At 39.9% G+C, this 22,457-nt stretch overlaps 1 protein-coding gene across 2 annotated transcripts; it reads right to left on the bottom strand.

Annotated features, from left to right (window-relative positions):
* Positions 1–106: 106 nt before the first annotated feature.
* Positions 107–21,715, bottom strand: Plk4 (polo like kinase 4). Of its 2 annotated transcripts, none has more exons than XM_006987458.4 (16): positions 18,131–21,715; positions 17,283–17,378; positions 16,514–16,609; positions 16,324–16,438; positions 12,030–12,945; positions 10,923–11,023; positions 8,099–8,460; positions 6,661–6,765; positions 6,287–6,389; positions 5,629–5,778; positions 5,006–5,139; positions 4,832–4,923; positions 4,143–4,266; positions 3,430–3,558; positions 1,459–1,565; positions 107–269 (listed from the first exon to the last, which is right to left on the bottom strand). In XM_006987458.4, the coding sequence occupies exons 1-16, from the start codon at positions 18,539–18,541 to the stop codon at positions 167–169; spliced, it is 3,144 nt and encodes a 1,047-aa protein (XP_006987520.2). In that variant the 5' UTR covers positions 18,542–21,715; the 3' UTR covers positions 107–166. The 2 variants fall into 2 exon arrangements, with proteins under 2 accessions (XP_006987520.2, XP_042134776.1); XM_042278842.2 differs by lacking the exon at positions 18,131–21,715 and adding an exon at positions 17,509–17,900.
* Between the last annotated feature and the right edge of the window lie 742 nt (positions 21,716–22,457).

Below are 22,457 nucleotides of genomic sequence, written 5' to 3'. Positions count from 1 at the left end.
ATTTTATTCTATTTTCTTTTCTTAGCATGTATTTTTATGCTATATTAAAATTGTTTCATAGAAAGGCTTTCTGAAATTATAGTAAATTTAAAAAAAAAAATCTCACTTTACTTGAAAGCCAACCAAAAAGTCATTTATTAAATATAGACATCTGAAAGGACTTTAGTTAATGAAAACTAGGAGTTGGATTAGAAAACATCAGAAGGATGGAAGAAAGACACTGTAATTTCTGTTTGATGCATTCTGGTAATTTTTCATTTTCTCCGTACCTAAATGAAGCAGAAAAACAACTTCATTACTTGGACCTTAAGAGAATACTCAAATGCACATTTCTCAGTAATCCTTTAATGAAAAGAGGTATCTCAAGAAAACAATACATTTACTAGGATTCCAAAATCAACTGAAGTGCACCCAATTTGTTCCTTTCAAAAACAGAACACTTGTTTTGTTTGATAGGTGTATACACTCAGTACAAGCATAGTTATTTTTTTTTATAAATATTTGATCTGTGATGAGTTGAATACTCAGCTGTCACAGCACTTATATATTGTGAGGACTAGTGGTTTGCCTTAAAAAATGTCTGTCAGTGCTGGGTGGTACAGTTCAGTTAGAAGGCTTGGAAAGCATTCACAAGGCCCGAGGTTCAATACCTACCATAAAAAACAAGTTTCTAAACAGTCTTTCAAAAGATGGGATGTAACTTTTACTTGGGAAAAATAACCTAGTTAATTTAGACTTTTTTCTGAGGGTGTCATATAACCCAGGTAGGTTGCTAGGTAGCCAAGGATGATCTCCAACTCCTGCTAACGGTCTGCGCACCACTCCATCCAGCCTGAGGTCAATGTTAGATGTCTTCCTCAATCACTTCCAGACAGGTTTTTCACTGAAACTGAAGCTCACCTATGTGACTAGATTGGGTAGCAGTGAGCCAAGGATCCTCTTGTCCTCAGTTCCCTAGTGCACACTGCCTTGCCTTGTTCCTGGGTGCTAGGACTCTGAACTAAAGTCCTCCTGCCTTCAAAGCAAGTACTTAAGCAACTGAGCCATCTCTCCAGCCCTCCATGTCCTTTTTTCGTTTGTTTTTTGAGACAGAGTCTCACTTAGTAGCCCCTGGCAGCCTGGAAGTCTTTATGTAGATCTGGCTGGCTTTGAACTCACAAGAGATCCACCTGCCTCTGCCTCCCAAGTGGTGGAATTAAAGGTGTGCACAACCACACCTGGCCCCTCTGTATTCTTTTAAGTAAATAATTAAGTTCATTCTGAAAAGAGTCAACCTGGTTAGGTCATTGAATAGGGTTATTCAATGAAATTCAAAGAAATCCTACCACTTGAGTTGATGATGAACAGTGTAAATTAAAACTGTCAAAACACTAAGCTTATCAAGTCACTTATTTCAAAGTACAGAGAAAGCAAAATGAAAGCAAGCACCGAATCCCACCCAGTGCTTTATGAACTTACCTAGTTGTCTGACCATCTGGTGACGTGTAACTGATGGAAGACACTCCTGCTTGGACAACCAGCTGTGACCCATCATTAAACTGAACCCACACAGCTCCGTTAGTTAGCTAGAAAAGCAAGCACGAAAATGACTACACAGGAGACACAACTGGAGTTTGTCTTTGGGTGAGGTAGGGGGTGGTTTCGAAACAGGGATTTTCTTGTAGCTCTGGCTGTCCTGGAACTCGCTCTGTAGACCAGGCTGACCTCAAACTCATAAGAGATCCACCTGCCTCTGCCTCTTGAGTGCTGGGATTAAAGGCATGCACCACCATTTTCCAGCACAACTTGCAGTTTTTGAGGGCTCGCTTACAAGTGTTCTATACTGTTTATTTTCTTCATTCATGTAGTGTTTTAGGACCCTCCTCTCCACTTTTGAAAGAGTCTTAGCGTATAGCACTAGCTGGCTTTGAACTCACAGAGATGTACCTGCCTCTGCCTTAAAAGTTCTGGGATTAAAGGCATACATCATACTTATTTTATTTTCATGTTTATGGGTGTTTTCCTTTATGTTAGTTTCTGTGCAAATTGCTCACTGAACTTGAAGAGGCCAGAAGAGGGCATCAGATCCCCTAGGACTGGAGTTACAGACAGTTGTGAGCTACCATGTGGGAATAAAACTTGGGTCCTCTGCAGGAGTAGCAAGTGCTCTTGATAATGGAGCCATCTCTCTAGCTCCACATTTCATTTTTAAGACAGTCTCATTACACAGCCCAAACTGGCATCCATTTCACTCTTGCTTCTGCCTACTAAGTATCAGGATTCTAGGCATGTGTGAATACAACAAGACCAGATGCAGCTTTAAAAACAACTGTCTCCAATAACTACAATTTTGGTTTGTAGTGATCTTAGCACTGAAAATATTTTCGTTTTCCTCTTCAGATCACTGCTCTAGTGGCTAAGGCATCATAATATTAAAATGACTCTCAATAAATTTGGTTACTCACAAATGTCCACTGGGTTATTGAAGTAGGGTTCCCCTCCCCCCCCCAAGACAGGACTGAAGAAGTGACAAAAGCTCCCTGGGTTATCTTAGCCACTGACTTGTCCTTGTGCTACTGCAAATGGAAAGGCATGTGGTGTATGTAGGTGAGAAACATGGCCACCTGACTCAAACAGTCCTGAATTTACACCAGACTTCAGTTACACACTGCAGGACTACACAAATCAATCTACCATAAAAACAAAAACAAAACAAAAAACACTATAATTTTAGCCTTTAATCCTAGCACTCGGGAGGCAGATCTCTGTGAGTTCAAGGCCAATCTGGTCTATGAATCAAGTTCCAGGATAGCCAGGGCTGTGACACACAAAAAAAAAACCCTGTCTCAAAAAACAAAACAAAGCAAAAAAATTATAATTTTACTGTCTTTAAAAGAGCAACTAACTTTGCCAGATTACTTTAAGGGACAAACTAGAGAATGTATGTGAAAAATTTGGGTCCACACAACAGGTGGTCGTCAACAAATGTCAACAAGCCCCATGCAGTACTTAATTGTTAAGTAAAAATACATGCGTCACACTCCAAAATTTCCACACTTCACACCTCCTGATAACATACACAATGTAAAGGTATATACACTGACATAAAATTTTGTAATTTTGTAAATCTGAATTCAATGTTGATGTTGTTTCTGCCATTTCACATGTCCTAGACATCATCTCTACTCCCCACAACCCTTATCATAACATCATCCACACTGTAGGCAACCTGCTGTCATCATCAGAAGCTTTCTGATATATACCAATTAAAACAGCCAAACTTTTAGGAATGGAACCAATGCAAAAACATTTTTTTTTAAAAAAAAAAAAAAAAAACTTCCTGGAAAAGAAGTTGTTAAAATAATTTATATTATTGGGTAATAGTTTAGTCAATGAAAAAAAATCAAGACGTCCACAGCAAGGACATTATCTTTCTCAGAAATGTCTCACCTGTGTAGCCCAACCCACATTTTTCACAAAAACTGACTTCAAAAGCTGCGCTGACTTCGGAAGACTCGAAGAAGAGAAACTTGTTCCTGTGGCAGTGGCTGTGTGGCCAAGTCCTTCAGCTGCAGCCACCTACAAACAGTAAGGAGAGGAGGACCTTCCTTAGCACATTCACAGGCCAGCTTCAGTAAAAGGAAGATTGCTTCAGGATTTTAAACAATTTTCTCAAAACACAAACTCTAAAATTAAAACACCAACCACACATTAAAAGTAAAAATAAAGCAAAGGCAGGCAAATCAAGACTTGTTTTCATTTTAGTAAATTTCTTTCCCTTATTTTTAATAGCTAAAGTTAGAGTATGTACATATGTGTGAACACATATACACACTAGTTTCTTATGCACTGTATTCTTGTACATTTATACAGTCTTTCCTGGTATGACAGATATGATTACTAAATCTAATTACTTAACCGTGAGCCATGACACAGCTGACTGCATGTGCAAGGACCACTGGCTTATTCAAGCAGACATACGGCAAAATAGCTCAGTGAGGCCGAGTAGGTGATTTTTTTTTTCTGGGTGGTGCTGGGATCTAAGGTATGGATACATGTTAAGCATATATTCTATAACTGAGCTGTACCGCCAACCCACATCTTCACCAGGCACTCATTGCATGTGATACATACTTACTTACAGAAGGACTGAGTACTGGTACCTGTGTTGGGAATGCCACGCCTTCCATGCTCAATCTTCTTGGTGATGCTTGTTCTCCCTTTGAGTAGCTTGGGTCCACAGGAGGTGGTGATAAGGCTTTAGGTGAACTAGTATTACCAGGTTTTCTGAAGCAAAGAGAAATGTCTCAATATACTTCCCTAAAGCTTTTCAATATACAGAGAACTAAAAATTTATTTAGTGTGTTTGACAAAGAGTTCCACTATGTAGACCTGACTGGCCTTGAACTCAGAGATCACTTGTCTCTGCTACTCCAGTGCCCAAATTAAAAGTGTGCACCACCACACCTGGCTAGTTAAGTTTCTAAGTTTCAATTTTATTTATTATGTCTGTCTGTCTGTGTGAATGGTGTGCATATGTAGGCACATATAAGCCCCAGAGTGTGTCTGGAGGTCAAAGAATGACCTCTGGAGTAAGTTCTCTTGAGTTTTACAGAGGTTTCAGGATCGAGTTTAGGTTGCTAAGTGTGCATGGCAAGCCTTTTTTCCCCCAGTGAGCCATCTCTCTGTCCCTGGAGCTGTTTTGAGGTACACTGGCCTCCAATTCCTCCTGCCTCGACTTTGGACTTCGTAGGAGTGTGTCAACATGGTGCAACCCTAGACATCATTTACAATGAAATGACCAAATTGTGTCTTAAACATTTTAGCATGGTTAGGAATTGTAAGCTTTTACCTTCCTACAATTATTGGGAAGAACGAAGAGCTCCTGCTTCTCTTCTCCTCCTCTGAGATTACAGATTCCAGTGCCAAGCACACACGGTGACCCTAGTACAGAGAAGACTGGCTCCTGTCAACAGTTCACTGCTGCCCCATGTGACTGTTAACTGGATGAAAAACAGGGACATACCTCATTAGCATGGTCCACATATATCTTTATTTCCTCTTTCAAGGCAGTAACTTCACTTTCATTTTTTAAAGTGTAAGATCTACCCGTTTTTTCAATCATATGAATTAAATCTTCTGTTTTGTGTATTTTGGCTCCTGAAAATTAAACAAAAAACCATTCTTGTATCAGTTCTTTTACAATGCCTGTATTTAATTCATTATTATAGTAGCACATGGCTGTCAGAAAAGTTATTTACATTCATTTATTGATCATTTGTAAAACGGCACTCCAAGTGTCCCACAAACGTAAGGCATCGTTTTCCCTTTCCAGCATGTGTCTGATCTGACTACACAAAGGCATGGCGCTCATACAGACTGGCAGGGACAGCTGTAATCATGTGCTGTGATGTGTACATGGGAACCCTTCATGGAGGGAGACAGTTTAAGACAAATCAACTCCAGAGAATGCTCAAAGAGACTGTTAAACCCGTCCATTTGGCTTTCAAGTAAGACATGGATATTGTTTTTCATGTAGTTTATGCCATGAACTGATACAGAGCTAAGCAGAGAAAGACTACATATCACATATTACAGATGAACTGCTAGGTGTACAGGAGAAAACTGGATCACATGTAGTATACTCACCATCATAAAACCAAACCTCGAAATCAGCACCAGGAGAATTCTCCATCAAAATACATTTAGCATATCTTGTAAAATAAGTGATTTTGGGAGTTTTAGACCTTACGAGCTGAATAAATCTGGAAGCATACTGATATTTCCGCCAGTATTTTTCTAAAGAACAAAAATATACTCAATATTAAGAAAGAAAACTAAACATACAGTTGTATCTGCATTCTAATTCCTGGTAAGGTTAGACAGCCTTGTTTTTGAAAATTACCTAAACCAAGATGCGTTATTCAGTAGTTATTTCTCCAAATCATAGCTTCTAGGAGCTTATGCAGGAGATAGTCAGTTACCAACAATGATAAATTTTATATATATTACTGCAGTGATTTCAAAGTTAAATTTTTGATGATTCTAGATAGGCCAATAACTAAACAGGAGCACAGGCTATAGTTCTGATGTTACTAATCCTTCAGAGCTGGTGTTCACGTAAGAGGTCCGAGGCAGTGTAACATATGAACAGTAGACAGTGGAGTAGTAAGATACACCAGCTTTTCCCAGACACTAAGTACATGAACATGACCAGCAGCCAGACTGAAGCCAAGGTCGAGTTACATACAGAATTTATGTATATATAAATCCTTCTTCTCAGTCCATCTCCTGAAAATGTACATACCTGGTAAACTGTCAAAGCTGTACCTATTGATGTTATCAGTAGGCAAGGGTGGTCTATCAGCAAGAGGAAAGCCTCTTCCATCATTTGGATAATAAACAGTGATCTGATTAAAATAAATAAACAAATAAAACTTCTAATTGTAACCTGTTACCAAAAAGTACACAAGGTTCTACGTTAAACATTAATTTAGAAAAACATTAGTTTTTTTTAAAATAACACAGTATTCTAACCTAAAATTACTAGTTACAATAATTTTAATTTTTCAGTTTGTGAATTCCAATGATATAGATTAAATACCACATTGTAAAAAGAACTCAATGCCAAATGTTTAAAGTCACACCTAAAATTGAAAGTGAATAAAATTGGTACACTACCATAGTCCCGTCACTAGATATCTGAAGAACCTCTTTCACATATCCTTCAGATGCACACTCTTTTAGAAGCTCCACACACACCTCCTCTGAACCAAGGATGCTCACCTAGAGAAACAGAAAAATTGATAAATTTTTTTAAGAACACTTTTGGCACATAATACTTAAGAGGGAAAAATACTCAACCATAGCAGAAATAGCAAAATCCAACTGCTGCTTCACTTGGCAGTCTAGAAGAACAGAGATGTACCTGCGTGCAGTTGTGAGCCAGAAGGTATAAAGGTGAGAATGTGTAATTAGGTATGAAATTCTAACCAATGAGCAAAAAGCAAGCAGAAGGTAGGGTGGGGAACAACGACCGTGAAGACAATGGGGTCCAAACAAAGACAAGGCTGGGTGACATGGGAAACAGAACAAACAGGATCAAGAAGGAACCTCAAAGAAATGATTCCATCTTCACACATGCTCATTGAATTCTAAACACAGAAATGCATATTGCTTTAATTTTAGTTGTCTTTTTTTTTTTTTTTTTTTTTGGTTTTTCGAGACAGGGTTTCTCTGTGTAGCTTTGCGCCTTTCCTGGAACTCACTTGGTAGCCCAGGCTGGCCTCGAACTCACAAAGATCCGCCTGCCTCTGCCTCCCGAGTGCTGGGATTAAAGGCGTGCGCCACCAACGCCCGGCTTAAGTTGTCTTTTTTAAGGCTATATTTTCTAACTTATTCTTGATTTGAAACAAAATGTAGAAAATCACATTGTAGGTATAAATAAAGTATTTAACATAAGATGTAGCCAGTATTATTTTAAAAATCTTTTCATTTAACTTTTAAATATAAATAATTTAGGAGCTGGAGAGGTAGTCCAGTGGTTAAGAGCACTTGTTGCTCTGGCAGAGGACCTTGGTTCATGTCCCAGAATCTACATGGTGGCTCATAACTGACTGTAACTCCAATGCCAAGGAACGTAATGTCCTTTTCTGGCCTCCCTGGGCACCAGGCAAGCATGTAGTACTCATACATACATGTAGGAGAAACACAAAGTTCAAAATAAATACATTAAAAAATATCAGTAACTTAAAAGCTACAAACTTATCAGAATCAACTTGCCATTCTGAAAAGCTAGAGAACACCAGGATGGTGGTACACACACACCTGCAATCACAGCATTCGTGAGGCAGAGGCAGGAGGACTGCAAGCCCAAACCGGCCTGGATTACCTACTGGAAACTGTCTTCAGCACACACAACAAAACCAATCCTACCTACCTATCTAATCCAGAGGGAAGAAAATACTATTTTTCCATGAATACTAAATTTTTCTCGAGTGTTAAGTTTATATAATACCTCAAATTTCAAAAATATCATAGAAAACTAAAAAGATCACACTTAAGAATTGTATTCCAAGGAAAATGTCAAGTAGTAACTTAGACAAAATAATCGACATACCACAGCCTTTTTGGTTTTTTGTCTGATTGGTTTTAATCTGTGAGCAATCAAAGGAGATGTAATGCTTCGTAAGGTAGGTTTCTGGTGGCCCATCATTGACTCCATACTCCTGTTCTTGCTTTGTTCAGAACGAGGATGTAAGCCCAGTTCTTGGTGCGTGACCTCAGGCTTACTATGATGTGCAGTCATATACTTTGTTGTACTCAGCTGCTTTACAGGATGAACGTTAGCAGAAGTATCAACATTCTTGCTGGCTCTTGTATCAGTCCAAGCATTTCTTAACACATCCCATGAATCTGGATAGCTCTGGAAATCTCTGTTTGGGCTAGTGGTGCTGTGTTCATTAGTTTCTCCTAAATGAGCTAAAACATACATTAAAAAAGCTTAGTAAAATGTAGCATAATATGTTGATTATAATAGCAGGGGCTTTTTTTGGAGGGGGCGCATATTTGAAGACAGGGTCTTTCTATGTATCCCTGATTGTCCTAGAACTTACTATGTAGACCAGGCTGACCTCAAATCAACAACAGATGGGCCTGCCTTGTTCTCCCAGGTGCTAGGATTAAAGGCATACTACACCACACCCTGACTCTAGCCCTTTTTAAACAATAGAAAAAGCCAGTTATAAACATTTGTGTATTGTATTGAGAAGTCTCTTTAAATCAGTAAATTGTAGCTGTTCTTTGCCAAAGGGGAAAATGTGTAATTACACTGAGATGACAGATATGCTAATTAATTCCACTGTAACTATTTTACTATTTACTGTATTCCTATTACTATTAACATTATTATATATCTTAAATATATGAAGATTTAAAAAATATAAGCTATTAAGAACTCTTAATAAATAAGGACAAAAAAATAGTTAAAGGAACATTTAAAGCCAGGTAGAAGAAACACTTTTAGTTTCTTATGACTATGAAAATGGACTAATATAAAATCAAGTTCTCTTTCTTTCCCCTTTTTTTTTTTTGGTTTTTCAAGACAGGGTTTCTCTATGTAGCCCAGGCTGTCCTTGAACTCAGAGATCTGCCTGCCTCAGCTTCTTGAGTGCTGAGATTAATGGCGAGTGCCACCACTGCCTGGGGAAATTAATTTTTCCGTCAAAGCAAAACCAAGTTACTCATTCTAAAGCAAGTCAATGTTCATCAGAAGGAATTCTGATAAGAATTCTACAGACAAAAAAATACATAAATTTTCTTTACTATGAAGATTATTTATCACATCTCTCCTTAGAAAATATGCAGCTAAAAGCAAAACACTGACTACCTTCAGTATCCCTAATAATATTACAAATGTATTTGTACCTATATATTTAAAAGCTCTTATTGAATCCTATACACTCATATTTCATATGGTTTCAGAGTTTACCTTTAAAAAACTGTTTCTGCGTGTGTATGTGTACCTTTGTGTATATCTGTGTGCTGTGGACATGCAGTGCCCGACTATCAGATCTCTTGGAACTGGAGTTACAAGTGGTTGTGAGGCACCTGCTGTGGGCACTGGGAACTGAAGTGGATCTTCTGGGAAGAACAGCAAGTATTCTTAACCACTGAGCCATCTCTCCAGCCCTTCAGGTTCACATTTTTAAAAGGGCCTTAAATAATTTAATTACATAAAACTCTCTATAGTAAATTATCTCCTTTTTTTCCTTTTTTTTTTTTTTTTTGAGACAGGGTCTCACTAATGCAGCCTAGCAGTCTTGAAGTCATGGTCCCTATGTTTCAGCCTCCCAAGTGGTATAAAGGCACAGGCCCATGTCCTGATGCTATTTTTTTAAGGCCTTAAATGATCAATTACATAGAACTCTAGTTTTTCAGTATTAAACTCTCAGAATTTTCATCACAATTTTATTTAAAATGACTTTGTAAAGTTTCTTGCCCTTGAATTCTCATTATAAGGAAAAATATTTTCTATTAAGTAAAAGACTTTAAAATTGGAGCAGAATGACTATATTATTTATAAAAAGGTTATTTCTCCATCTCAGAAAAGTCCATATTACCAAATAAAAATAACCTGTGCATAAGTACAAGACTGCAAAACTAATATACAAGGTAGTTTTGTAGTTTAAAAAACAAACCAACCAGTAAGTATATACGGTCAGATTAATTTCCTTTAGACTTCTGAAAACAAACATCTCTCGAAAAGGAAAAGATTCCCCTTGACAGGGCCTAACTCTGCTAATGAGAGCTCCTATCTCACACTACTCACAACACAATGATGAAAGACGATCTCCTCCAGATGCTGCCTTTTAATTCTCTTCCCACCCACCTTCTGTGAGTGTTGTTCATTAATGGGGGATACTTAATCTCCACAGTCTTGATAATGACCTAGGGCCAGCTGCTTAAATGTTTGGGTTTCAGTAGCTGTGTAGTTCAGTCTGAGGAACTATGGGCAAAATAAAATCCTCACATCGGCTTCTCACAAGTAAACTCAGGCATCCTTTGATTACTTCATGGGCAGTGATAACAAGTTTTTGACACAGACATCACCTGAACAGGCTTCAAGGTCCAGCCTGAGCCAGGACTACTTGAGAATCCTTGTTCTAATTAATCACAGAGCAGCAGTGCAAACTGAGTTGTGTACAATTTGTTCATGTATAAAGAGCTTTTTTCTTCATATTTGTAATGTAAACTTAAACTAATCATATACATTCAATATTAAGGAGAATAGATAGCTTAAATATTCAAAAATATTAAGTTTATTATTAGAATGTTTTATTGAAATTTACTGGAACTGTCTTCTTGAATATAAGCAGAAAAGTGCAATGTTTGGCAGGTTCCAGGTCAGTAAATTTTAATTAAATGCTCCATTAAAAACTCACCATTCATCTGCAGATTCCCAAACCACTGCTGTACCATTTCCATCGGAGGCGTCTGGTCTGCAAATGGAAAAGGAGTTTTTCCTAGACAATGATGACTGGAACTACAGAGGGGAAAAAAAATCCCATAAAGCAATTATTGGGGAAAGAGGTATTAGGAACAGAATCTAGGTGTGTACACACACACACACACACTCACACACAGAATATGTATGTGTTCTGTGACAGCAGAATTCCTAGTCCCTGAACATTTTAAGGCAGAAACCCTAGAAGAGATTTAAATAACTGAAATTTTAGAATAATCGCAGAAAACAGTATTTCTATAATCATCTCTAAAACTCCTATGCCAAAATGCAATAGCACTACATGTCTGCTATCCTCTTAGAAGTTTATAATTCAAACATTAAAAGATCACACACAAAATTCCCAATTGGGCACTAAAATCAGTGCTTGTATCAGAAGCAGTCAGTACTACAGCTATTCCTCATTCAGCCTCAGCTTCCCTCTACATGCAGCTACTTTTAGTCTTTCAGGGATCAAACTTGCTCAATAAATGCTATGCTGTGTCAGAGATCTGCTCCAAATAACACATCTACAAACTTAAACACAGTTATGAACACATACGCTTTTTTTTTTTTTTTTTTGCAGTGCTAAGGACTGACTTGTGGGCACTATGAATGTTAAGCCACTGTTCTCCCACTAAACTATATCTAACCAGCCTATACGCACTTAAGAGACCTTAATCAACATTAATAGCATAAAGGCCTTTTTTGCTTTGAAAAAGACTAGCCTAGAACCCACAGATTGGGTTCAGCTGCATGATCTTTCTGCCTGTGCCTCCCAAGTTCTAGGAGTGTAGACACAGGCCACCATGCCTGGCTCAAAACTGTAATTTTATTTCTGTGAGGGAAGCACCTAGGCATTTTATAACCCACCTTGTTTAGCTGTAGCTTTGTATCTGTGCTAATACAATGTTTATCAAAATGCTCTTGAAAGAATTATCCTTGCACTGCTTGGCCATCATCATGTCTTTCAAAAGACCTACAACTATTGGCTGTTTTGTCTTTAAGGAAGTTAAAAAAATTGATATTGTTGTGTGTGGGTAAATACCTCTCTTCATTTTCATCCAGGGATCTTCTGGGCTTTGAAAGCATTTCTACTGAATGACATCGTTCTATTGAGTTTGTTTTTGCTCGAGATTGATTAGAAGTGCTGGATCTATCAGAGGAATGAGCTCTGCGAAGGTATCGAGAATGCGGCCTTTCTTCTACGTCTTCAATTACTCTTCCCCGTCCCCTATTATTAGTTTCTTGGTCTGGGTTTCCCCATTGTGTACAAAAATTGCTTCCATCCCCTGAAGAAAAGTCACTTAAATTCTTATTTTTTGGAAATACAGTAATTTTATTTGGAAGTGACTGACCAATCAAAAGTCTTCTTCTGTCAAGTAAGCTACCACTCAAACTGGTACTGGAGGACGCTGTAATTGTTGTGGAAATTGTGGCATGCCCACTATCCATGGAGTCCTCTACAGTCCCTAAGTCTTTATTTTTTGTTGAAGGATTTCGTGACATAAAAGGATGGTCCAATACAGAAGACAGACTTAACCGATCTGCAGGATTCCTACGAAGTAACTGGTGGATAAGGTCCTGAGCCTCTCGTGACAAAAAGGTTGGCATTTCATAATCTGCCAAAACTACTTTATTCAATGTGTTCTTGACTGTATCAGTGTCAAAAGGTGGCCTTCCAATAAGTAATGTATAAAACATACAGCCCAACGACCAAATATCAGATTCAAGTCCATGTGCACTTCGAGTTGCAATTTCTGGTGAAATGTAATTAGGAGTTCCACAGAGTGTGTAATGCTTTTCATGTGGCATTTTCAACTGTGTTGCTAGTCCAAAGTCAGCAATTTTTATGTTCATATTACGTGTAAGTAATATGTTAGAGAGTGTGAGGTCCCGGTGTAATATGCCATGAGAATGAAGATACAACATTCCTGTGATGATCTGGTGCATGAATTGCCTAGCTGTGAAGATGGAAAAAGAGAAAACATAATTCAAAAGTTCTGGAAATTCCAATGTTTAGAATACATGATAACACCTAGTACACATGCCAGAGTATTACATTAAAATCCTAGCCTGCAGCTTAGATTGACCAACAAAAACATCACTCTAGTGATATAATGCTAACTAGGCACTCGTTTTAATCTTTGCTTTTTCCAACTTATGAGCTAAGGGAAGCCAAATTTTATACCAGCTCAAAGTGATTAGAGCAACTAGGGTATAACCAGATATCCACAAAATTAAGAAAATTATTTAAAATTGTACAAATAGTTCATAGATATCAGCTGCTAGGGAAAATCTTATTTTAATTCCTAAGTGCCAAGTATGATAAACAGGCTGCCACACCCACCCAAGCATGGACATGGGTACTGGGGACCACACCCCAGCTCTCTACTTGCATGGCAAGAACTTTACACAGTCTCCATTGTAAACAATATATTTCTTTCTTTCTTTTTTCTTTCCTTTTTCTTTGGTTGTTTTTCAAGACAGGGTTTCTCTGTGTAGCTTTGGAGCCTGTCCTGGATCGCATTTTGTAGACCAGCCTGTACTCGAACTCACAAACATTCACCTGGCTCTGCCTCCGGAGTGCTGGGATTAAAGGAGTACGCCACCACCATCCAGCTTAATATAGTTCTTAATACTTTCCTGCATGCTTGCATATATTTAAAGCTACAAACACATTATAATAAATGCTTTTAAGATATCAAAAAATGGTATGAGAGTAGTTTAATTAACTTTCCTTCTTTACTGTATATCTTAAAGTTATTTCTCTAATAATATCATATCTCTATTTTACCTTATTGCTGTTGAACATTTGTGTAATTTCTGATGTTTCAAGATTACAAATAATATAGGAATAAACATTCTTGTGCATGCATACTTTTTGTGTATGGTATGTGAGTTTCTCTGCAGTGTGGTATATATATTCTATATACTTATAGTACATATATATTCAGATATGAAAATTGATTAGTTTCATGCCTTGGCAAGTTAGCCTTTAAAAGGCTGTATTTTCATACACACTCTATTAACATCACACAGTCTCAATTCAGTGTGTGAAAATGGTCTTTCATTATTTTGGCCTCATGATTACTATCGACTCTGTGTATCTTTTCATGTTTATTGGTTATTTGAGCTTTTTCCTCTGTGAATAGTTTGCTCATACCCTCTAGTTTCTTATGATTATCCTTTCCCTGTTAGGCATATCTTTCATTTTTCAACATGAACTTTTTGTTATATACACACTGCACACACACAGGTTTGTCAGTAGAAAACAAGGAACCTAGGGCCTTGTGCATGCAGATCGAATAAACACGCTACCACTGAATTGCAGCCCCAACCTTATCAGGCATACAGTTTGCAGGTATTTTCTTTCCTTCTTTGTCTTAAACTTCGTTGGTGGGAGGGAGATATATCTTTGGTTGCATGTAAATTTTTAAGTTTAATTCAGGCTAACAGATACTTTTTTCCCTTATAAATATCGTCTTACTCAATAAATCCTTTATTGACAATTACAAAGTAGTCTGAAAAATACAGAAACTACCATCTAAATATATGGACCCTCTCCCATTTATATTATTTCCTAAGAATAAACTCTTATCAATGGAATTTGAGAGAAAGCTTATCAACACTTCAGTTTGTGTTAACAACTATTTCCAAGAGATTAAAATGTATAAAAGCTCCATTAAGCCAGTGTGATGATTCAGCACGTAAAGCAGCTTGCAACCAAGTTTGATGAACTGAGTTTTATATCTGGAATCCACATGACACAAGGAGAGAGCCAACTCCCTAGATTGATCTCTGACTATACCACCACACACAAATGAATAACTACTAAAAACAAAAGCAAAAGCCTATCAGCAGCCTTATTCCTTAGCTCTATCTGCAGGATCAGTATCAGTTATAGCTTGGAAAAAAGATCAGTAGTTTGACAACATACGGACCTTATCTGATTTGAGAAAATGGGGGGGATGAAATTCATTTTGGATGTCACAGAAAAACACTAGGTGTGGAAAAGCTTTGTCACTATGTTCGTTTAAGTATTCACTGTGAGAATATATTATATGGGGAGTCTCAACCACTCCATGCTTTTAGAAGTTGAGCAGTAAGTTAAAGGAGTTCTGGCACAATGCTCTCAATGTTTATTTGGAAACTTTAGTCATCAAACACATATATAATTTTTCAGATTTGAAAGGATTTATAATAAATTGTTACCAATGATTTAATGTAAAATATGTTTTGAAGAATAGAAGACCTTCAAGTAGTAGTCTTTCTCTACTACTGTAATATGTGATTTATAAATACCAGCTTTTGAGGGGACACAATTTAATAAAATAACAATTGAAATAGTTTTATTGTGGCTGGAGAGATGGCTCAGCTGTTAAAAGTGTACACTGCTCTTACAGAGGACCCAAGTTCTATTCCTAGCATCCATGTTAACCCTCCATGGGCATGGGCACCTACCTGCACTACAAGCAAATACCCATACACAGATGCACACTCATACACACAGCTTAAAAAAAGAAATCGCTGAGGCCGAAAGGACTGCTAAGTGCATAAGAGCCCTGGCTGATCTTCCAGAGGACCTGGATTCCCAACACCCACATTGTGGCTCACAATCAAATTCCAGAGGACACAACATCTTCTGCATTCCCTGGGCACCAGGCACATGTGTGGTGTACAGACATACATGCAGGGGAAAACCCATATGTCTCAAAAAAACAAAATAATAATCATTTTAGGTTGGGGATTTAGCTCAGTGGTAGAGCGCTTGCCTAGCAAGTGCAAGGCCCTGGGTTTGGTCCTCAGCTCTGGAAAATAAGAAAGAAAGAAAGAAAGGAAGAAGGAAGGAAGGAAGGAAGGAAGAAGGAAGGAAGGAAGGAAGGAAAAAAGAAAGGAAGGAAAGGAAGAAAGAAAGGAACGAAAGGAAGGAAGGAAGAAAGGAAAGAAAGAAAGAAAGAAAGAGAGAGAGAGAGAGAGAGGGAGGGAGAGGGAGAGGGAGGGAGGGAGAGGGAGAGGGAGAGGGAGAGGGAGAGGGAGAGAGAGAGAGAGAGAGAGAGAGAAACTAAGCTAGGTGTAGTGGCAAACATCTTTAATCCCAATACTTGGGAGGGCAAAGATAGGAGTCTCCTTGTCATTTCAAGATCAATCTGGTCTATATATTGAGTTCCAGGACAGCAAGAGCTACATAGTAGAGACCTTATCTCAAAAACACAAAACAAATTTTTTACTAAATATTGCAAAATAGCACATTTTCAAAACACTTTCAAAATCCAAGTATTTACCAAACAAACAGAAAAAAGGGGAAAAACTCCATACCCCAACCCAAAAATGACACCTACCTTCACTTTCTGAGAAAGGTTTCATTCGGTTCTTTAGATACCTGTTCATTTCTCCATTATGGCACATTTCTAACACCAGGTATACATAATTGTTATCTTCAAAGTAATTATAAAGCTAAAACAGAAAAAGGTGCAGTCAATTACACAAACATCCAGCTTTCTTAACTGCTTGTATACACCTGTATCTTACCTCCAAAACAGAAGGGTGTTTCAACTGGCAATGTATTTTCACCTCATTCTGGACTCTCTGTACCATTCCAGCTTTGTACATGGCTTTCTTATCTATCTAAAAATAAGAGAGGCCAGATTTATTTGATTTTGTGGTTTGAACCCAGGGCCTTGAGCATGCTAGAGGAAAGCACTCTACCACGAAGGTATACCCCTAAACCCAGACAGAAGTCCCAACATCAATCTAAAATTGTCTGAAGTCTCTTTATATGTCTTTGAAGTCAACTCTTATCTATGCTCCGCCCTTGCACCTAGCAGAATGAATTTTCAGTTTGTCCAGTGTAACTCCTCAGAGCTGAGATTACAGGCATGCACTCCCACGCTCGACAATAATGGTAGTTTGGATTATTATTGCCTCATATAAGCACATTTATTATAAAAAAAAAAATTGTCCTGACTTCTTCCCATTACCTTAAGTATTCATAGTAACAAAATGTACTTGTCTTCTGAACACTAATAAAGTATAAAACTTAAGCAAGGCTAAAGGGTCTCTTAAATGTCCCCAAGTTCAGCTGCTGCACATAGCAACACTGTCTTTTGGCTATGCAATGTATCTCTCTCTCTCTCTCTCTCTCTCTCTCTCTCACACACACACACACACACACACACACACACACGGTAGTGTGGCAGTGTGCACAGCCTCTAGTTGATAAAGACTGTGACATTTTAAATAGCATGCCTCTCTAGTCTCTTGCAAAATACTGGAGAAAGGGTCACTAATACATTCTTACCATTTTGATTGCAACTTCCAAACCGGTGTGAATGGACTCAGCTCTGTAGACTCCAGCAAATGATCCTTTACCCAGTAGATTTCCAACCTTAAAGTCCTTTAAAAAATTAAAGATTATACGTGATGACTTGCAGAACAAGAAAGTAAGAAAGCTGGGTAGGAACTGAAATAAATCAGGTAAAATGGGCCAGAGAGGAAATATGACAAGGTTCAAGCTGCCACCAGACCTCGATGATGCAGGTGTCTGGGGTGGAAGGCATCTTGATGCTCCGCAGGACTTCCTGAGCTCCAGCCAGGATCGAGACTGAGCCTTCTAATGAGCTGGTTAGCTCGGCTCCCTCCTCCCGACCACCCGGCTCCCGCCGCCGCTCCCGCCACGGTAACCGCCGTCCCCGGGGAGGGGCAGACGGAGCAGCTCCCCGAGCGCGGCTTTGGAGGCGGGAGTGGGGACCCGACACCAAGGGATGGGGACCGGGCGGGGCCCACAGCTGGAGATACACCTGCTGGGTACCAGGCGCCCCACGGGAGGGGGAGGGGCGAGGGGCGGGCCCCTCCGCCCGCCTCTCCGCAATCCGTCCCCACCACAGCGCCCATCCGCCTCTCCTCGGTTCGCCCGCAGCACCCCAGCCTCACCGAAGTGGGCACTGAGCACCAGTGAGCGCCTTGACCAGGGCATCCTTGAGCCCGCGCCCGCCCGCCCGCCCGCCCGCCTCGCTTCACCGGTGTCTGTACCAAGCCTTATCCGGATCTTCTTCTCCCCAGCACTGCGCTCGCCTCGCTCAGTCGGTCCCCGAAGACCAGCGCGTGCTTCACCCAGACCTTCCCTCAGCTCCCGTCTGCCCGCCTCACCTCGATCCTCTCCCCGATGCACGCCGCCATGTTCCCGGGCCGCTGGCGCCCCGGACTCGGCCGTCTCGCAGTCCCTCCGAGGCAGCGCTCCGAGCAGCCAGCGGGTCTTGGCGCCCATCGGGCTGCACTCCCTATGCCGCCGCCGCTGGCGACGCCGCCAACGCCACCGAAAGGTACCCCCGGTACCTCCTGAGGCCTGGGCGGCGCCTCCGGGCTCCCATTTTGAAAAATTCCCGCCGACCTCTGAATGAGCCAGGCTGCCGGTGACGTCAGCACGCTCGCCGCTTCTGCGAGGATGTGTGATGCGCATGCGCAGGAGGGGATTCCGGGCGTCGGCGCTCCAGGCCGGAAGTGGACAATAGTTTGAGGGAAAGTCATCGTATGAGACTCACCAAAACGGCGATTAACCATGAACGTTTGGAACTGGCAGGTTAGGTCTCGACTCAGTTTCAGAGCCAGGGGCAGAGCGCAATAGTAGAGGGCCTTCCTAGCACGCGCCGAGCCTTGGCTTTCCCTAGCAAATCTTTTAAAAAACTTGTTAGACCTAAGAGAACTGGGGAAAAGTCCAGCCGGGCAGTGGTGGTGCACACCTTTAATCCCAGCATTTGGGAGGCCGAGACAAGCGGATCTCTGATTTCGAGGCCAGCCTCATCTACAAAGTGAGTTCCAGAACAGCCAGGGGTACACACAGAAACCCTGTCCCGGCATTGCCTTCCTTAGAACACCCTCCATGTTCACCGTTGGGGCATTTCCTTTACAACTATTAATCTGTATGGTGATTTAAGAAAATGAACTGCACAGGCAAAAGTGCCGTTTAAAGTAAAATAAGGGCTGAGGATGTAATTGAGTGGTAAAATGCTTGCTTAGCACACCCAAGTCCCTGGGGGGTTCCAGTCCCTCCTCTCCCAGTAGCACCCCCGCCACCCCCCATGCAGTATTAAAAGCTGGGGATAGCGATTCATTCCCGAAATTACAGCATTTGGCAGACTAAGGTAGTGTTGCCCTCAGTTTGGGGCCAGCCCTGGAGTCTTTAACATGTCCTAGGCTATTCTGGGCTACCTGTCTCACAAAACTTTAATCTGAGCCCTATGTGAGTGAGTGAGTGACTTAGACTAGGGAATTAACACAAGTTTCCTTGAAAAGTGTTCTGAAGAAAGAGGAATTGTAAGGATCTTTACAAGCAGAAAAAGAGGTAATTACCAAAAAATCAATAAACAGTCAGGGGTTGGCTTTTCTAGCCTAATTGTCCTGAGATGTTAAGTCAGCTATAAGAAGATCAAAAGTAAGACTTGTTTTCTGAAGGCCCCAAGTAGTGTGTTATCTCTCAGTCTGCCTGTGTTGTATCTTCTTTCAATAGAAATCCTAATACTGTTAGTCAACCAGGTCTAGATTGCTTTTTTCTCCAAATACCAATGACTCCAGGACAAGTAGTGAGGCATGGAAAAAGATTCATTTGGGAAGCCAGCAAACCAAAACCGGCGGCTTTCTGGTAACCAACAAAGATCATCTTAGGGGACCCCGGGTCTCAAAGGGCAATTTATAGTCAGGAATAGGAGCAAGATGTAGTGGACACTATAAGTGAGGTCCTCATTAGGGGACTTTTTTATCTTTGTAATATCCTTGAAATAACCAAATTTAGGCCAGTCTCCACATTTTTTTTTTCTAGATGAACACATTGTTACCCTGCAAGCTAAGCATTATTTCACAAGTTCTTGGCCAGAACTTTTCAGTTACTGTGAAAATCTGTGGGGCTAGATATTTGAAGCAGTGATTGAGAACTTGCTACTCTTGCAGAGGATCACATTTGGTTATCAGCATTCATGGCTATCAGCTCACCTGTTAACTCCAGGTCCAGGGTCTCTGATGCCATCTTCTGGCTTCTGTAGGCATCACACTCACGTACACAAACCCTTGGTCACATACTTTACAAAAATAAAACCTAAAAACAAAAACCTATTGATCTCACTAAGTGCCAGACATCCTCAGAGTTGCTTGAAAATAAAGATAAATATGCCTGCCACTTGGAGCTTGCACTTTTGTGTGAAAAGAGATACTTTATAGTTAACCTGTACTTTGTATATACACAGTGATAACTATACATCAAAAAATACCTGGAATTTAATGGGTTCAGTTTTAGTTTAAGGAATATTTACATTTATAGAAACATTCTCTCATTTTCAACATGATTTAATGTTCTAGAATTTTAATTTCAATCACATGAGCATATAGAATTTCTTTTGTAATGTCTTAGGCAATTTTTTGACAGAGTCTCGCTATGTACCTCAGGCTGGCCTTGAACTCCAGATCCTCTTTCAAGTGCTGGGATTTTAGGTGTATGCCACCATATCTGGCTTCATAGGTGAATTAGACTGTTGTCTGAATTCTGTATGACAGGCTTTGGTATTCCTGGGCTTTACCTTGTGGCCTTACTGTTTTTGTAAATATTCCATGTGTATTTAAAGTTTGAGTCCATTCAAAAGCCCATGACTATTGATATAAGTCTATTATATCCAATCACTTTTTGTTCTGTTTATATATTTATTGCCTTCCATTATCACTGATCCTGTGGGCCTTACCTTCACTGCATTACTTTCTATTCTGAGACTGCTGTGTCAGAGCTGTTCTACTTCTGGGGAATTATCTATAATCAAAGCATACCATTGACTTCTAAATGTTTCATTTGTACTATTCATGTACGTGGCACAAAATATTTACATCAACACATTTGGTAGGTATTTTCTTAGCATAACTCTTCTTCTATTACATCCTTTTGGGGTCTTTCTGAAAGCCACACATAGTCTTCAAACTGGCAAATGTCTGACACCTCTTAGTTAGTGGTAGTTAGGTTTTTATTTGCTTACTTGGATACAATGTCTCTGTAGCCCTGACTAGCTTGGTATGGGTATGTGGACCAGACTGGCCTCTGTCTGCTTACCTGGTGCTGAGATAACCAAAGTAAGTACCCCCATCTGGCTCCCAGATTGTTTATGTTGTTTGATTTCTGTGTTTTCTTTGCTGCTTTTATGCATTTAGTACAATTTGTTTTAAGTTCCCTCCTATTCTTTTTTTTTTTTGGTTTTTCAAGACAGGGTTTCTTTGTGTAGCTTTGCGCCTTTCCTGGAACTCACTTGATAGACCAGGCTGGCCTTGAACTCACAGAGATCCGCCTGCCTCTGCCTCCCGAGTGCTGGGATTAAAGGCATGCACCACCACCACCACCGCCCGGCCCCATCCTATTCTTAATGTCATTCTTGTCTTCCCCAGTCACTAAGAAAATCATTTCATGTTTATCCTGCTCTATTGGCAGTGAGTAAACAGGTGGCCAAAAGCATCATTGTGGAAAGAGTGCTGGGATGCTGACATCATGCTGCCTGTGAGATTTGTGGGCTGTGCGAGCCATCTTGAGTCTATTTATCCAAATGGGGGAAAATTTGAGGGTAAATTATAAAAGATATACATGTAATCTGACAGTTCTTCCTTATCTCTAAAATGTTCTTTTATATTACATAGGTGGAGAGTTTTTTTTTTTTAAAGAAACCCTTTCAAGTTTTCAACTTATGAACAGCTGAAATGAATAAATGCTTATAATTCACCCATCTTTAGAATATGTGTATTTCATTGGGAAATTTAAAGTACATGGTATAAATGTGTTTTTTTTCAGATTGAGGATACATACCTTTTAATTTTTTTATAGATATTTGACCACCCCCAGAAGATTAACATTGCATACATTTTTATCAGGCACAGCAATTATTTTTGTGCCTGGAACTGGCTTTGTAGATCAGGCTGGCCTTGAGCTCACTGAGATCCTCCTTCCCCTGCATCCCAACTGGGATTAAAGATGTATACCTCCACACATGGCTTCATCTTATTTTTTGAGCTGTGGTATCTCACTAAACCTGCACCTCACCAAATAGCTAGATTAGATCGGTCATTAAGCCTCGGGGATCTGTTTCCATTTCCTTGGTTAGTGGCAAGGACCACTACTAACCCCAGCTTGTTTTTTTAATTTTAAGTGGGTGCTCGAGATCCACATGCTTGTACTTGCATTTTACATCTCCCCAGCCCTAGGAGCGGCAGTTCCTTTTTATTATTATTGTACTGTGTGTGTGTCAGGACAACTTTGTATTGTGGGTATCACGCCTTCCATCATGGGATCTAGGGAATAGATTCAGATCCTCAGGCTTAAACACCAAGTGCTTTTATGGGTTGACCACCTCGACAGCTCCAGGAGCAGCAAGTCATACACAGAGGACTGGGGAAGAAGTTCTTCTCAACCTACTGAGAACTTCCAAAGCTTTCTTTCTATCAACACATCTAACATTCA

Source organism: Peromyscus maniculatus, chromosome 6 (genome assembly GCF_049852395.1).
Source record: "Peromyscus maniculatus bairdii isolate BWxNUB_F1_BW_parent chromosome 6, HU_Pman_BW_mat_3.1, whole genome shotgun sequence".
In the NCBI taxonomy this organism is placed as follows: Eukaryota; Metazoa; Chordata; class Mammalia; order Rodentia; family Cricetidae; genus Peromyscus; species Peromyscus maniculatus.
Note: the sequence above shows the minus strand (reverse complement) of the source record. Positions and strands in the feature narration are given on the sequence as shown.

Coding starts and splice junctions, on each gene's coding strand:
- Plk4 (XM_006987458.4), bottom strand. CDS start 18,541: ATGGTTAATCGCCGTTTTGGTGAGTCTCATACGATGACTTTCCCTCAA. Junction 6,390..6,660: donor TATCTAGTGACGGGACTATG/GTAGTGTACCAA, acceptor TATTTTAATCAG/ATCACTGTTTATTATCCAAA. Junction 4,924..5,005: donor ATGTGGACCATGCTAATGAG/GTATGTCCCTGT, acceptor TCTCTGTACTAG/GGTCACCGTGTGTGCTTGGC.